This window comes from Diceros bicornis, chromosome 27 (assembly GCF_020826845.1).
Source record: "Diceros bicornis minor isolate mBicDic1 chromosome 27, mDicBic1.mat.cur, whole genome shotgun sequence".
In the NCBI taxonomy this organism is placed as follows: Eukaryota; Metazoa; Chordata; class Mammalia; order Perissodactyla; family Rhinocerotidae; genus Diceros; species Diceros bicornis.
Window position 1 is genome coordinate 11,372,798 of NC_080766.1, and position 18,411 is coordinate 11,391,208.

The 18,411-nt window shown below is 36.6% G+C and overlaps 1 protein-coding gene across 1 annotated transcript in view; it reads left to right on the forward strand.

Moving 5' to 3' along the window:
• GBE1 (1,4-alpha-glucan branching enzyme 1) overlaps window positions 1–18,411 on the forward strand; it is a 258,313-nt gene that overhangs the window by 227,704 nt on the left and 12,198 nt on the right. Inside the window, exon 14 of the mRNA XM_058570688.1 lies at window positions 512–642. Coding sequence (XP_058426671.1) covers window positions 512–642 — 131 coding nt within the window. The remainder of the gene's footprint in view (window positions 1–511; window positions 643–18,411) is intronic.

An 18,411-nucleotide genomic window follows, 5' to 3' on the forward strand; every position in this document is an offset into this window, starting at 1 on the left:
TTGAATCTTTGGAAGTTGTGCAACAATGTAAAGTTTTTAAGATAACTACAACTTCAGAAATTTCAATATAATAACAATGTTACATTATATTTTGAAACGTAATTTTTTGTACCTTACCTCATTAATCAGGGGACTAAAAGAAAAGTCTTAAAAAAGAAAATTTGCTTGTAAGTATATATACACACACGCAAACACTTTATATATAGCACAGTTACCATGTTTTTACTTAAAACCTAAGCCACAACACTGATCCTTTGTGCTTTGTTGGAAGTTGGCAAGTGGCTGATGAGAGTTTTATACTCTTTAAGCAGTATTTGAGACTGTTGTTGGCTTAGAGTTTGATATGGCAAAATTACAACATGTTCAAAAATATAATGTGCTGGCATTCTCTTTTTTGGCTTAATAACTAACAAGGCTATTAATAAAGACAAAAACAACTTTTTTGTGAATAATTTACTTATAACAGCATCTAGGTGTTATTTAAATGTAATATATGTGTTAATTCTTGCAGGCCTTTGTGAGTGAGAAGCACGAAGACAATAAGATCATCGCTTTTGAGAGAGCGGGTCTCCTTTTTATTTTCAACTTCCATCCAAACAAGAGCTACACCGATTACCGAGTCGGAACGACGTTGCCAGGGAAATATCCTTTTTGTTGCCAATGAGTATGACAGTCTGCATTCAATTTTTATTCCATCATAGAGCCTAAGAAAGACTGATGCTGATCTTGGTGACAGTAGCACTCAGTTTCTTCATCTGAAAAGTGAGGAACTTGAAATAGGTGATTGATAAATCTTTGCTCAGCTAGTTATACTGAATTAACCCTCAACTTCATTCTGGCTCTAAAAAGTATGATTCTGAACATTTTTTAAATAATATTTTGATCCAGTATGCAATATAGAAGATGATTGTAGTTTCTCTTTATGAAAATACTTTGTAAGTTGCCTCTGAGAATTGTCTCCTTCCCCGTCTCCACTGAGAGAGCAGACAGTGGCTGTAAAGATAGCTTCCTTCCCTTTTCTCTTTCCTGTCTCCTAACATGCAGGACAGGGCTCCCTTTTGTAGGCCTGACTGGGTCAGGAATCAGGGCATGGGAGGTGTAAGCGAAGGAAGTAGCGGGGAGAATGATTTTGATGTTCTCTATACTGTCACGTGCCGCATAATGACTTTTGAGTCGATGACGGACCAGGTATATGATGGTGGTCCCATGGAATTAGTGCCCTAGAGCCTAGGTGTGTAGAAGGCTATACCATGTAGGTTTGTGTAAGTGCACTCTATGCTGTTCAAACAAGGATGAAATTGCCTAATGATGCATTTCTTAGAACTTATCCTCATCATTAAGTGATGCATGACTGTATATTCATTTACTCATTCATTCATCCGTTTCACAGATGATTACGCGGCACCTATTTATTGAACATGTGTGCGCCAGCCCTGTGCTAGGTGCTGTAAATACAGGAATTTTCCTGACAGATATAGTCACTGCCCTCATGGAGCTTTTAAACTAGTGAAGAAGACAAACATTAGTAATTGTAAGTTTGATAAATGTTACAAAAGGGACCATACTGTATAGTTTAAAGAGATTATGACTTACCAGATCCATGGAAAAAGTGACAGATTGAGGACCTAACAACAAACCAGCGCAAATTTTTAGGCAGGCGGTAGAAATAATGTGCTTCTCCCTTGAAGCCCTAACAGTGATTAATGTTTGCCACCTGAGCAAGCGCGTGATGCCAATACCAAGTGCTCTGTGTCCAGGTGTCTTAGCTACAATAAGAGAATCCCCCTGTTCAACTGGCTAAAACAATAAGGAAAATGTATTTTGCCACATAATAAAAGCCCTGAGGTAGGGTAACCCCAGCACTGTGACAATGTATCATCGAGGTCCCTGGCTCTTTCTGTCTTTCTGCTTTCAACTCTCAGGGTGCTAGCAGTGTCCAAGAGCTGGCACCTCTTATAGTTGTAAGACAACAACCCTGGTTCCAAATGTCACCTTCAGAGACAACAAAAGGCAGACATTTTATTTTTTCTTTCTCTTTTCAAGAATGAAGTCTCTTTAGCAAATTTCCTGTCATATTCCATTGAGCCGAATTCAGTCACACATCCCCAGAGAAATTTCTAGAAAGGAGAATGGTATCACCATGAGTGGCTTAATTAGGAATTACCCCTGAGTCTCCAGGAAGTAGACTCCTTGGTGAAGTGGTTGCCCAGACAGACTGTTTCTCTGGCAGGAAGGAGGAAAGAGCCAGTGCTGTCGGGTAGGTAGCCTGTGGCGTCTGCCACCACCCAGCGCTTCTCAGTGACGTTGAGGGTGGTGAAAGGTGGTTCCCTGCCTTCTCCTCTCCTGGCAACTCACTGTCCCACATGACATCAGAGAGTTTAGAAGAGGAGGCTGTAGCTGTGACTGATAGCCCAAATGTGCCTCAGGTAACACAGAGAATGCTCAGATAAAGAAAATTATTGTGATGGGTTTATCTCACCAAAGAAGAGCTGTACTGTTTAGGAAGTAAATGTTCTCACCATGTCCATGAAGAAATGCAAACAAATACTAGATGTGTAGCAACTTATACACAACCCTTCTCAGCTCCAAACTGCTGAAGTAATGCCCCTAGACTTATTCCTGGTAATGTAATATCATCAAAATATAATTCTGCTTATAATCAAATCAAAATATAATCAAACCAAAATACATTTACAGAACACTTGGGATCTGCTGCAGTCTTTGCTAAGCACTGGCCTTGACCCTAAGTGGGGGAGAAGAGATGTATTAAACCAAACTAGGGTATAAGGTGCAATGCAGTAAATGGGACGGGACAGAAACGTTCCATGGGAGAACAGAGAACAAGTAAAGAAAGTAAATAAATAAATGAGAGAAAGAGAGAGAGAGATTGATTGATTGATTAAGGAAAAGAATCTTTAAGCCTGGATCTTGGGAAATGAATAAAATGAGTAGAAAAAATTGAGGAAGGCCACTCCAGCTGTTGGAAAGCATAGAATATCCTTAGATAATGGACAATACAATGGATTGATTGGAGAATGATGACCATAAAAAGAAATACTAAGAGATAAAGCTGAAAAGATAGATTGAGATCACATAATAGAAGATTTCAATGGCATATTAATTAGTTTAGGCTTTGTTCTGTAGTATTATAGTGAGTCATTGACAGTTTTTGAGCAAGAGAGCTACTTGATAAGAATATATGCTTTAGGAAAAGTTCTCATGTACCAGTGTGTAACAGAGCTTTCATGAGGAGAGAGATTGGAAGTACAGATATTAATTATGAGAAATTGCGGTACAGGTAAAAGATAATTAGGACATGAACTAAAGTAATGGTAATAGGATAGAAAGAGGTATATGAAACCTTTTCTTGTAGTAAAGAACTCAGCATTGTTTGGACATGGTGTGCAGAAGACAAAATATAAGGTTTCACTTTGAACAATGGGAAGAATGGTAGTGATATTATTTCTGACATTAGCAAAGCAAGGAGGAGTAACCAGCTAGGGGAAGAGAAAATATTAGTTTAATTTAGGATCATTGAGAAGTGGAAATACATAGAATTTCAATGATGATGTTTAGGAGCAAAATCTTGACTCAAGCTACATTGATCTTGTATCTGAAACCTATGTAACTTTAACAAATATTATTAAATGAAAACATATATAATAACATAGCATATTTTATTAAGTAGAACCCACCCAAAAGTTCATTTTATTTAGTGGTACAAAGTTACACTGTATAGGAAATTCTAGTTCGGTTTCAATAAATCTTGCCACAAATTGAATCTTCTGAAATTTAGCAGTTTGTTCAGATGTCTCTAGGCACCTGTTACTCAGAGATTCTCTATTTTAATAAACACAGAATGCTTTACATTAGTGACGCATTTCAGAAACTGCACTCATGAAAGGTTGTAATGATATAGACTCCTTGGAAAATTGGGCCACATCTTGATAGAAGTCGTAGTTGTAGCCTCGGTAATCTGTTGGCTCTCTAGGAGAACCTTGACGAAATAGTGTTGGTTCTTTTACTACAAGGATTTGTCTTCTACAGACTTACGCCCACTCGGGCCTTGTTTACTCTTGCTGCCTTTCTTAGTCATGTCTTTCTGTCAACAAGTTGTAACTAATTCCCCTATATTATTGTTTCCTCTAAGGACGTTTGCATTTTAACAAGTCTCTGAATACACAAGAAGTATGCAAGACCTAATGGACTGGATATCTAACAGAATAATTATTTTATAATGAGCATTATTTTTTGAGGGTAGAGGAGCAGCAGAGCAATTCCAACACACCTTAAACCATGCCTTCTAATTAGCTTATGTTCATAGCACCAGCACTAACTCCTAGTTTGGAATCATAAAATCTTCTGGAGTTTGCAATATTCTGTACTCCAGTGACCCAGTTCAGTGCAGAAATCCCATCTATAAATTCCTCCACAAATAATAGCCGATGTCTTTAGAACAATTCCCAGTCCTTGGAACTCACTGTTTCACAACGTAAACAATTTAAGGTTTTTAATTTGTAAAAATGTTTCCTTAACTGTAAAATGCATTAATTCTGTACTCTGGGGCTAATGCCTGTTCTTACATGCCAGCTATCCAAATCAGAAAGGCATGTAACATGTTCCTCACAGTACCACCTCCCTAGTCTTCCCTCTTCCAGACCAAATACCTCTAATTTCTTTAATAGATTCTCATGATACTTTCCAGACCTCTTACTATCACATATCCCTTATCAAAATGCACCCGTTGTTGTTCACACTCCTCTTACGTTGTGTCTCTAGAATGAACAGCACAGAATTCCAGATATAGTCTGGCAAGAATGACAGAGAGTGCCCCATTGCCTCCCATTGCCTCGATCCTCTTCTCTTCCAGTCACATTAGCTTCACTGGCAGCCATCACATTTTCTGCTCATATTGTATTTGCATCAAATAAAAACTTTAGTTTTTCTGTATGTGTACTTGTATTATGTCATATCTCCTATATTCTTTATTTATTCATTTAATTCTAACCTAAAATCCCAAATTGAACATTAAACGTGAACAAAAACAAACAGTATTGTTTTTGCCTCTAACCCATTAATGGAGAAGATAAACACATACTAGAGCAGAACAATTCTCTGTTATTAATCTGTTGTGATTGTACCATCTTCCACAAGCAGCAGATAGATCTATTCTCTCAGCTTCTTGTTGTTCCAAGCTTAGCTTTAAAAGTCCTTTTTATTATCGTTACCATTTTACAAGTCTCATTTCTTTTTGCCCTTTCATCTTTTTGACTTTATTCTTGTACCTTTAAACGACATTGTAGCTCAGCATTACAGGGTTATTTCAGATATAGAAAGTAAAAAAAAACTTGGATTTCTATGCTGTATTTCCTGGCTTGTCCAAAGTGTTCTATGCCATTGGTATTTCCAGCTACTGAGCCAGTGAATTGAATACAGATTTTCCCTGTGAAGAATCCACAGTGGCAAAATTGGATGTATTAATCAAGTCAAGAAATTCATCAAATTTTTAATTCCCTGGGAAGCAGGATTTGGTGCCAGAACAAATTTAAAGTTTCTAAAGAAGTCATTTGAACGTCTGTCACTATGAAATATAACCCTGCAATAGGTAACATGTCTGAATTCTTGAGCAGTTCCATGTTTTGAACCTGTATATCCTCCATATCAAATAGCAAGACATCAACTTTCAGTCAGATCTGTGGAGAATAGGTGGTGACTGTCTTCCCCAGAAACTCTATCGAGTAAGGGGAGCTGTTTTGGAGGTAATGCCAGGCAAGGTAGAAGAAATGTTTTAAGGATGCTTTTAACTGTCACTTCAAAATAAGATGATGCATTTGGAAAGATAAGAGGGAAGTCTGATTTGTATCACTAAGGTTTTGAACATGGTCTTCATGGTGAATGCTGAAGGACGTAGTATTGTTTCTGCAAAAGGAATCTACTGCCCTATTCTAGAAAATGAGAAACAACAACAGCAACAACCCTTTGCCTATACATTGTCTTGCATTGGTCTTTTTAGCTGCCGTTGTTCAGTGTACTAATCACTAGCGTTCTTTAATACAGTAGATAGCAATGTGGGTGATGCAGAACTGAGACCTAAGTATCCTGGGTAAGCAGGCAGGTTACACATGACGTGCTTAGGAAGATAAAATACATTTTCTTGATGTGTCACATTTGTTACATTGTTTAGCTATAGAGAAAGAAAGAAACATATGCCCTTTATGTTACCAGAATCATTATTGTATTTCTTTCATCACATTTCTTCACCTGGAGCATTATCAAATCAGCATTGAATCAAAAGGAAAACGGCTGAGCCCCCAGGGACAAACTGCTCGTTCTAACCTGTTCTGAATAAAGCAAATGATGATGCCACATTTAGTATGATGTGGGGGAGAGTGTGGATGTTGGGGACGTCATTTGAGGGCCTCTCTTTGCTAGCCATTTTAATTAAGTTACTAGTTTAGTATTCTTGGCCCCCCTATAAGGTAGGTTCTGTTAGCCTCCTGTCACAGATCAGGAAACTGAGTCCTTTAAGTAACTACCTACCTTCCCTCTGACACACAGCTGGTGAAGGGTGAGCAGTGTACTGCAAAGCCCACATTCGTTCTTCTAGACCATGGTGCCTCTTTCTGTCTGTTCATGGGTGTGCCCGTGTGGTTGGTGGTGATAGCGGTAGCATCATGGATGATGACTTATTTCAGTAATGGTCAAAATGATTTTGATACAGTTCTGGAGAAATAGGTAGCATGACAAAATTAGACACAAATTCATGGCACAGACAAGCTTCTCTCTCATCCATTAACTTCCCTCAGCACCCCACCATCACCCCCCACAAATTCTTCCCCAGAAATTCTTCCTCGTGACCCCTGTCACCATCCTCCATAAGAAAAAAAGAGATAAAATGATTATTGTGATTTCTCCATATTCTAGAGTAGAATATAAATGTCTCGTGGTTCTGTGTTCACAGTTAAACTCCTCTGATGCACTCCATCCATTTAAGTTTACTGTGTAATATTCAGAGTAAACTTTAAGCCCTCACAGCTTATTTATAAGGTGTGTGTCTTTGGTGTACACAGATGCATATCGTTCTGAGAGCATAAACAACACTAAAATCAAATGTTTTAAAATTATTCGTCAGCATGCTGTTGAGGTGGGTGTGGAAATAATGGTATGATAGCAGCCCCCTTTCCAAATGGTGTTTCAAACTGTTACAATGTTGAAATGTTAAGAGGAGTGATCAGAAAGTATGGCTTGTGAAGAATATGAGAATCCAGGCCAAAAATATTTAAAGCTAAGGGAACAGATGAGTAAATAGTTGGATTTGACCCAAGATCTCTGAAATATTATCATTAAACTTCTGCAAGATGTACTATTTAAAATGTAAATTCAGACTCTGACATTTGCAACCTGTACACAGAGTTTCTAATAAGCAAATAAGGTCACTTGGATGATTACTGGAGTGTGATCGCTGAAGCTGAGATGCTGCTGCGCGTTACTTAGTTTACAGAAGCCTTTGGAGCGTGGTTATGTAACACTCCGTGTTTATCAGAATCTGTGCTTTATGCAACAAATAAAAACAAAGGATTTAATTTAGGATTAGCTAAATGCCATGTTCTATCAAGATTTTATATATAAAGGTTAATTTCTAGACTAAAAAACTAGAGCATCTCAACTTTCTGGTTTATAGATGTTTTGGTAAAAAAAAAATCTTTTAAAAAATACAAGATTTTCTCATAAAAGATCTGCAACAGTGACTTTGAATACATGCAAGCATCTTTCTTTTTCTTGTGTATGTGAGTGTGTGTATTTGTGTATGTGTGTGTGGGTATGTGTGTCTGCTTTTACTGTATGCTGCAATTTAATCATGCTGTTCTTTCTGTGAAGAGACAGACAATACTACGAACCATTTGATATTTAATCTAGGTCCCCTTTTTGTTTCTATAGCTTCAAAAATGGATGTACACTCATTGCCTATGTTAGCCTTCTTTAGTTTCAAAATGCCAGTAATACTTTTAAACATTACCTAGCGGTCTTTTTGATCATTTTTCATTGTTAAACACTGTCCAACAATCCCTGTAATTTAATGATAATGACAGACACGTACCCCCACCTCCACCAGCAATAAAGAGCCTCTGATTTAGCCTCATGTTTCTACCAGAAATTTGAGATGAATCACAAAGTAAGAAAAATATTTTGCATGATTAAAATATTGCAACTGCTGTAACACTTTTAGATTGACTTAACATATATTCATAAGACGATAGGCAGTACTGAATAATGAGCAAGCCCTTACTACACACAAATGGTTTTAGGTTTTTTTGTGACTAGCTGAGTGCTATTCAGTGTCTCAGTGCTCTGAGATATTCAACAGCATTTCTGTTTTTTTGATTCATAGCTCAGTTGTACAGTGATGATCTCCTTTGGTTCCAGAAATTCATCTGACAATAGCTCAGTTAAGATTTTTCTCCTCTATTTCTTGTTCTTCTGTGGGAAAAAGAAATCAGAAACATTATTGTAACCTTTAAAAACAGTACATACTGACCTAATAACTTTATCACTAATAAGGGGGAAAAACATTAGTGCCTATGGTGATCATTTTTACCAATTCGTAAAAAGAGTTACTATTATTTGGAAGTTGACTCCAAGATACATGGTAAGACTGAGAGTCTTACCTGCAATTAGCAATTATATCTTTAGTTAGAATATGTTAGGTACTCGCAACTCGTAAATTCTTGATGGATGGATGGATGAGTGATGATAAATAGAGGGATGGGCAGACAGATGGGTGGATGGATGGATGATGGATAGACGGATGGATGGATGGATAGAGGATACAGCTACCTAATGGTGAAAGAACCCCTGAAGTGGTTTAAATTTAAATAATTAAAACACAAAGATTAGTATAATCTGTTGCTTTTCCCTTAGAGCAGATATTTAATTAAATGGTAGAAAGGAAAAATTGATTAAATATTATCAATAAAATGCATCATAATTTTGTAGAATTTGAAATTAATGCACTAGAATCTGTTGTCAGAATACTTGCTGAACAGACTTGCATAATAAGATCTACCATCTATTACAATCTTATTATATGCCTGGCTCTCTGCAAGCACCTTACACTATCTCATTTGGTGGACCTTTTCCTTGCCTAGGGAACAACATTGCAAATGTGGAAGAAGGGCATCTACAAGGAAAACGTTGGCCTGAAAGATTTCATATCTAACCTTTCTTTTAAAATAGTCCTTTATTTAATCAGTCCAAAACAGATGGTTCTCTTCTATTATAAAAAATCGATTGTATTTGTCACCTTTATATCTGATGCTAGTGTTTCTTAAATAGAGCATTCTGTGTCTAAAGTAAATTCTTAATATTGAATGTTAAATTACTTTTTCTTTCTGAATCTTTGTAGAAATTAGCCTTTTTTTTTCAATGAGTATCTCCTGCCTGCCGAAAGCTGTTTAGATCTTCTATAAGTGAGATATTTTCATTTCTACCAGTTTCTGTTAAGGTGTTCTAACTCAGAATTTCACAGGGTCAAACTGAGTGGTCAATATTTCATTTATATGTGAAAATGGTGCCTGAATACCCCAGAAAATTTCTTAAAATTAAGCCATGATGTAACTACTAGCTCCACATAATTATTTAAGGGCTCCCAAGAATATATGGTTGTGGGGCTGGCCCCATGGCCTAGTGGTTAAGTTTGGCATGCTCCACTTCAGCGGCCCAGGTTCGGTTCCCACGTGTGGACCTACACCACTCGTCAGCGGCCATGCTGTGGCAGTGTCCCACGTACAAAATAGAGGAAGATTGGCACAGATATTAGCTCAGGGCGAATCTTCCTTCCTCAGCGAAAAAAAAAAACATGATAGATGCTACAACCAAAACAAGAGTGTCTGTTTCTCCAGAGAAAAGTGGAAAAAGTAGAGCCATGAACAACATGCTCTTGGAAATAGTGACTTCAGTTATAACCATGTGTAAGAACCATCTCTAATTCTATTAATGTAGTATCTCTTGGCCTAATGGTGGAAAAATGCCTAATTAATTCCTATTATATTTGTGAAATTTATTTTTGAAATTAATTATGATTCTTTTTTGGTAATTAGGTGGTATCAATTGTTGAATAAGGAAAGTATTCTTTAGACATAAAGAAAAATTATTTAATTAATGTACAACTTAATGAAGTGCAATCCTATTACCTTTTATTGACAGACAATAAGTGTTTTATTACAAGAACATTAATTAAAACATAAAATTGTCTTCCTTGTCTGTAAAATTATAAACATTACTGTAATTTTTTTTCCCCATGAGCTCTTTATTATTTAGGGAGATAGTTTTCACTTTCCTACCTTCCCTGCCAACACTCTTCATTTTTTTCCAGCTAAAGAAAACAAGTTTCTCTGGTGGTAGCATTCTTTTCTGACTCTAAGCTTAATGTTATTTTCTTCAGTCTGTTCTCTTCCCCTAACGTTTTTGTCTCCCGAAGGCTCATGTAACTGATGCGGCCGCAGTAGTAGCAGGTATTTCTGGTTCTTGTATTTGTGAACGTGGGGAAATTTGTTCTGGTCACTGGGATAGTGGTTCAGAGCACGAGCACTGTAATAAGACCATTTGAGGGTTCAATTTCCATCTCTTCCACTTACTCGTGTTGTGAAAGTGACCTCTTTGTTTCCTAGTCTCCTCATCTTTAAAACACCAACACATAGAATTATTGTCAGTGTTAAATGAGTTAATGCCTATGACAGGCTTAGCAACAGTGTCCTGCACACAGTTTGAGCTCAGTGTTTGCTGCTGTGATTATTACTGTCATCATTCAAAAGGTTCACTAGAAATTTGATGATAAAAGGAAGGCGAGGAAAGGGTACCAATCCTCTCTGCTGCCCACATTCTCTCGTCCTCCTTTTTCATTTCCTGTTCCCCAGTTCTCCACCGCAAAATGATTTCTGTCCTTTCACAGTCCTGGAATTACGCATCTTCCTCCTCCTGCTAAATCCTTCCTCCCTCCTGTCCCGTCGGCCCACCTTTCTTCCTCACCCCCTTTCTCCATACGCTGCAGCACTATTTTGATTTTCTTGTCCTCTTTACTCACTCTTTGTGGTAGCTTTTTCCCTCAGATCCAAATCCAATCATTTCTTCCCTTTCCTGGCACTCTTCCTTGAACAACTCGCACATACTCGTAGCTTCAACTGTCAGCTCCGTGATGATGGGCCCTCATCATCCCTCCCACCTTGATCTGTGCCCTGTTCACCAAGTGCAGTTTTGTGATGTTTAATGACTGTTAGGAAATACTGGGCAGCATGAAATCATAGATTTTTGAGAGGTAGAAGAGTTCTAGCATGACCTGGTTTAGCCCATTCAAATTAAATAGAATTGGCTGGGTTAGGAGACGGTTTCCTATTTATTACCAGAAGTTAAATTTGCATAGCACTCCACAGTGTATATGTGCTTTTATTTACATTGACTCATCTTATCCTCACAGCGTCTTAGTGATGCGGGTCAGGCAAGTATTTTTGTCCTCAACCTAAACAGGAACAGCAGAAAGATTTATAACTTTCTCAAGATCATATTCCTAGTAAGTGAATAAATGTGATTTAAATCTAGTTCTTCTAAGTTCAGCATAGTTTTTCATTTGGGCACCTGATAATTTATCGTTTTCTTGTCCTGTAGAAATGCCATTAAAATAGATAAAGCGTGGCTCGCTAATTACTTATAATTTTATTTGTTTTCCCTGCTTCTCTTTGTAAAAGTTAATGGTGCCTCTTACTAAATGTCATTTTTCTGCAGTGTTATACTATCCTAGTTTCTGACACTCAAAAGCACAGATCAATTTAAATGGAATATTTTAAAAACAAACATATCCACTTTAAAAGGGTAGAATAACTTTTTAAGTAAAAAGATGACTACTCAGATCTTGTATTAAAGTAGGATATAAACCTAAGCGTATTTCAACTTCAAGTGCTGATTGAGAAAGCGTCATGATAAGTGCTGAAGGATATTAGAGGATAAAAGCGTTTTTGAAGTAAACATCCCATACAACAGAGGAAAGAACGCTCTACAAAGAGGTGAAAGATGAGTTCTACTGTCATCAGCTTTCTTAATAAGCTGTTGCTCATGTTCTTCCTTGAGTGTAGAAGTTATGATTTGCACACTAGTCCCGTGTTACCGGCATAGGTTTACAGCATGGGTGTTGTAATCTATTTTAGCCACACACAATAGATACAGCCTTGGACAAACTGAGGGAGATGAGCTATCCTGTAGATTTATCTTAAAAGCATTTAATTGTACATATTTCCTTTTCTCACCTTAATAATTTTTATTATAGGAAATTTATTCCTGGTGATATTTGGTCTGCTGACTGCCTCTGACGACTTACCTAAGGGCTATATAGCATCATCTTGCTGGATTTGATGAACTCTCTCATCACCATAATAGTCTCATCACTTTGGAATTTTAATAATAATTGGATAGTCTAAATAAAACTCACATTTGTGAAATAACCTTCAAAATAAATAATTAAATCTACGTAGAATTTGCCAGAAATTTTGCTCATTTGAATTATGTAAATCATCCCCAGGAAGAAGGTGTAGGGAAAGACAGAAATCTCTTATAGAGGTTGTATTTTAATAGAGACAGAAAAATATAATAATTAAATTTATAATATGTTAAAAGTTAATAATGCTGTAGTGTAAAATCAGGACCAGTACAAGAGGGTGTAAGGAGGTGTTTAATGTTCAGTTAGGGTGCTCAGAGTAGGAAGAAGCTCGAGAAGCATTTTCCTTTAAAAAAAAAAACCTTAAAATTTAAAAAAGTATGTAGTCCTCAAAGAGTTGGATCTACTGTCCAATTAAGCTTTAATGTTAAATTTTTTGTGTAACAGGAAACGTGTTTCGATCCTAATGAGAACAAAGGCAATGAGGAGAATGGAATGGAAAAAAAGGTCATTAAAGAAGAGGCCAAGTTGGGTGTAAAAAGTAAGACCAAGAATAAATAGACCCACTTTTACATTTTTCCTCACTTAAGACAGCAGTTTAAATGGTCCAGGGTCTATGGTAATAATAATAAAAACAGCAGCTAATGATTTGAGCGTTTTCCCCAGTGCTAGACGCTGTGTTAAGCACTCGATGTACGTTGCCTCAGTCATTCCTCACAACAGCCCTCTGGTGTAGAACCTCCATTATCCAAGGAGAAACTGAGCCTCTAGGAAGTTCAGTAACTTGCTCAGAGACACACGCTTGGTAATTGGCAGAACTGGGGTTAGAGTGTAATTGTTGGACCCCAAAGCCTATCGATGCACCCACCATATTTTACCATTTCAGGATGCTTTCTCCTGTTCTGTCTGCCTGCCTGAAATGGCTCAAATGATGCTTGCTTACTGCTTAAAATTGTCATTATTTTTCAGGGACTTTGAAGTTTCCACTTATCTTTTCCATTTACATATGTTGTGTTGGACTCCATTGAAGGCTATATTAGAGTAAATTTGGGCAAAGGTGTTTCTAGCCTAAGTCAAAATTCTTTTGAGTTCAAAAGCACAATGTGTTTGTAAAAAATGTTGAATCTGCCTGGTTGAAACTCATTTTGATGACCAAGTATGTGGTTAAAAGGTGAATAAAAAATCTGTTATTTTTTCGTCTGCTGTTCTAAGTAATTGCTATTGCTTCATCAAATAATTGAATTTACAAGTTCTTTGAGTAATCCTTAATGGCACTCAAAGAGCAACAATTTTAGAGGGAGGTTAGGCTAGAAGTGTGAGCATAGTTTTTCATTATTATTCTTTAAGCGTGGGCATTTTTTTCCATTATTATTCTTTCTTGAGTTATTAAGAAACAATGGCATTTTTTAGTTCAAGTTATATCGTCTTCTAGAACAAAGAAAAATTCCTAATTAGATTAGTCAAAGTATTCTGTAAAGTATTTAGAATAATTTTCCTGTTTGCATAGAGAAATATATAGTACTCAGTATTTTGTCTTATCATTCGATTTGCTATTTACTGATGTGTGTCATTAAGCATGCCAAAGAATATACTAATAATTTGCATAAAAATGCATTTCAGAAAGCATAGCAATCTGTTATTTAATGCAGTAGATAATATTTGAGCCCTTTAACCTTTAAGTTTTTTTTGTTGAGATTCTTCATTGTATAGTTTCTAAAAATTTACAGCCAAGGAAGTAAACTTGCAGGAATTGGAGTTAAGTTTTCAGTCTAAAATCAGAAACCTATTGCTGATGAAATGAATACATCCTAGATTATACTAGAAATATATTTCTATTTTGCACTTAATTAAAGTATGTGTTGTCATTTAAACTTTTAATGAAGACAGTGTTCACAAACTTGAATGCATATGTAGCTCGTGATGAAGATATTGGTTTTTTCAAGGACACTAAAATTTTAATGTGAACTAATAAGAGTGAAAAAAAAAAAACCATTGCTCCCTTAAAGAGAAGCTGCATTTAGCATTCATTGTATTTTAAAATATCCTTAGACTACATTCAATAGTAAATTCTGTATTTATTTTCACATTACTCTCTGTTTTAATTTTATTTTAGAAATATTGTAATATTTGGGGATTTTTTTTAAATTGAAGTCAAGGAGAGAAAAAAGCTAAATGGATATTTTCCATTGAAGGTAACATAGCTGTAAATGCTACATTCATAAAATAGTTTTGAAAATATGATTGAAATATCGTAACTCCTTTCCAGGGTTGAATTTTTAAATTAATACGTATTTTAGATCACAGAAGTAAAGATGGAAATGCCTAAATCAGATACACACACACACACCCCCCTACCTCACACTAACACACCCCTACCTCACACTAACACACGTACACATTCATAAAATATACAGTAACACATTAGAAGTCTTTGCTACTCCTGCATTTGGAAAGAGAACAGAGAGAGCAACTAAAAGTTGTAATGTATGTCTAGGACAATAAACTAGGCCTAAGTTGCTATATTTATAAAATAAAGGGACAGATCTACTTGAGATGCTGTACGGCCATAACCTAAGATTTTGTGGATTGTAGCTGGCAAAAAATAAAATTCAATTCAGGAAACATAAAAAGAGGAGGAATATGTTAGAACATTGTGGCCAGTCATATGCTACTAGTTATTTTTAGACTGTTAAAAACATAAAATTTTCCCTGCTTTCCAGCACCTGTTCTTACTCTACCAGATATTCGTTCTCAGTTTCTTAGAATTTCCTATGGAATGTTTTCTGCCTTTGATGTAGATTCTCTCCTAGGGTCCCTCAGCTCCCAGAAGTTATGGCAATCATAATAATATGGGTGGGTTGATTAAAGAATAAGATCTAAAGATAACATACTAAATTCATATATTCTTTTTTTTAACCTTTTGACCCCCTTCACTCATTTCTCTCACTTCCCAACCCCCGCCTCTGGCAACCACCAGTCTGTTCTCGGTGTCTATGAGCTTGTTTTGCTTGTTTGTTTTTAAATATTTAAATATTTTTAAATGACATCCAAGTGGATAGAGACCTGTTTGATCTTCTTTTTAAAAAAAAATCTCCGGCGGCTGGCCCCGTGGCATAGCGGTTAAGTGCTCGCGCTCTGCTGCTGGCGACCCAGGGTTTGGATCCCGGGTGCACACCAACAGGCCGCTTGTCAAGCCATGCTGTGGCGGCATCCCACATAAAGTGGAGGAAGATGGGCACAGATGTTAGCCCAGGGCCAGTCTTCCTCAGCAAAAAGAGGAGGATTGGCATGGACTTTAGCTCAGGGCGGATCTTCCTCACCAAAAAAAAAAAAAAAAAAAGAAAAACTCCGTAAAAAATTCTATCATTCTTTCCCTACTGTATATTCCCAAATTGAGCAAGGTAAATTTTTTGGTCCAATATTTTATATTCACCAATTTCGTATTCATATATTCTAAGATGTACATTTTTTTCACATTTCACGTCTTCAGTTGGGGTATGTCTTACAATGATTGGCATGGTAGTGAAATTTTTTTCTCTTTATTGGAGATATATAAAAAATTCATCCTAAATCGGTGATGACTTAATTTAAAGATACATGGTAACTTACTAACTTTTCCATCTTTATGATCATCTAGTCATTGGAGAACCCCTTTTGTTGTCACTCAATTTGAAACCTTGGGGATTGTACCTTATAATACATTTCCTTAGCTTCATCAGCGGAAGTGAAGTGAGTTTAGTGCAGAATGATATAAATGATAGTACTTCTTACATCAAAATCCTTATACTTTGAGCAGACACTTTATCAAGTGGCTGAGCAAACACAGCAGCTTTTGAAGTATTTGAAGAGCCATTGAATTTAAGAGTCTTCATGCCTTCACTGTTCTTCAATCTTATTAGTACAGGTCTTCAGACCATGGCTCTTCCTCGGTTCAAATTTAAGGATGTAGATTATAATATAATGCTTAAAACTTTTTATCTACTTCAACCTGTTGATAGATTTATCAAATATACCTAGGAAGCTCTTAAATTTAAAATAAGAGGAAATCACAATATTTTAAAATGACATTCAAATGGATAGGGAACTATTTGATCTTCTTTTTAAAAAAATCTCCATAAAAGGGGCCAGCGCAGTGGCGTAGTGGTTAAGTTCATGTGCTCCAGTTCAGCCTAGGTTTCGCAGGTTCGGATCCTGGGCGTGGATCTACACACTGCTTATCAAGCCATGCTGTGGCAAGCATCCTGCATATAAAGTAGAGGAAGATGGGCACGGATGTTAGCCCAGGGCCAATCTTCCTCAGCAAAAAGAGGAATACTGGCAACAAATTGTTAATGCAGAGCTAATCTTCCTCATCAAAAAAAAAATCTCCATAAAATAATTTTATCATCCTGTCATTCTTTTCCTATGGTATTTTCCCAAATTGAGCATGTAAACTTTTTGGTCCAATAGTTTATACTCACCAGTAATATGACCAGATGAACCTAATGAACAAGAAATAGATCTAGAACAAATAGAATAAATGTCAGATATTCAGACTCCATAAGGAATGTTAAGAATTCAGTCCTTTAACACGATCTTTTAAATTTAATTAGATTAATCATTTAGATGAATATCATCGTATCTGCTTTTGTTATTTTTATTCTTCTCATGTCATGTTCATTCTGGCCTCTTTATTCTTATAATCTCAACTTGAGAATTAAACAAGAAACAGCATATGAAAACACTTTGCCTGATTCTTGGCAGAAAACAGGTGTCCACTGGTAGAGTGATTAGATCTACGTTTGACTTTTGTGTGCATGCCAGCTCTGCCACTAAACTGATTGTGTGTCTTTGAACACAGCTCTTCTCCCCTTCCACTTCTGTTTCCCCAAATTGAACATCAGTTTCCTTACCATCTGACCACCATCAGTTGTACTTGCAAAATCTTATTGATTTATCTCTCTCTCTCCATTCGCATCATCAGAGTTTAGCCATACTTACTGTCCTTGGAGCATTGTTAGATTCCTGGCTGGTTTCTCTGATTTAATCTTTCCTGTGTCAATCCTATTATACTCCCGACCTCCAGGTTAATTTTCTTGATTGTCCTACCCTTTCTCAAAAATCTTCAACCTTCTCATACTTAGTTACCAAAATAAATCTTAGCCTAGCACAGCCCTCGAAAGTCTTTATGCAGACAGTCATCCCTATCTTTCTTCCTGGCTCTCCCTCTCGTTGCATGTTGCTGTCCGTTTTATTTATCGACTCTCCTGTGCATGTCTGATCTCCCCTTATAGGCTGTAAGTTGCACATAAACTAAGACCATCTCTTAAGTCATTTTTTTAAATCTTGTGCAGTGCCTCATACATTGTATGTATTTACTAAGTGAATAGGGCAGTAAGGATAATTTATTCTACTTTCTTCTAATATAAAAAACTAAGATAGGTAAATTGACCTTTCTTGGTGAATCAGAATTGTCATCCTGAATATCAGTTTCAAAGATGTACTCAGAACCTATTACGAGAAGGTACTCTGTGGGGTGTAGGGGGATAGCTATGAATAAAACAGGTGATGTGGAAGCGTTGAAGTGCCCTGCTAAATTTGTTCTGTCTACTATGGAATTGGAAGCCATATGAAGAAGGTAGTGTAAGTGTAAATTGGCTGAGTTATATTTTCAGAAAGATGTTCTTTAATGGAAGATGGTGCTATGTAGGGGTTTGGGGACTGTGTGGGTCCCATGTTGTGTGTGTATGTGTGTCTGTGTGTGTGTGCACATGAGAAAGAGGGAGGGAGGGAATGCCTGAATGAGGAAACAGAAAAACAAAAATACAGTTGCTCAAGTAACCTCTTTAAAATTTTTTGTTCTAAGCAGTGTTCCTGAAACATGGGGTTTCCTGATTCTTGAATAATATGTGGTAGTAATTTACAGTTATAAAGCTCCTTCACAATCATTACTTTTAATCTAGTGTTTTGAATTGTTGGCATTTCTGGAGTTTAAGGGTTGCATTTTCTAA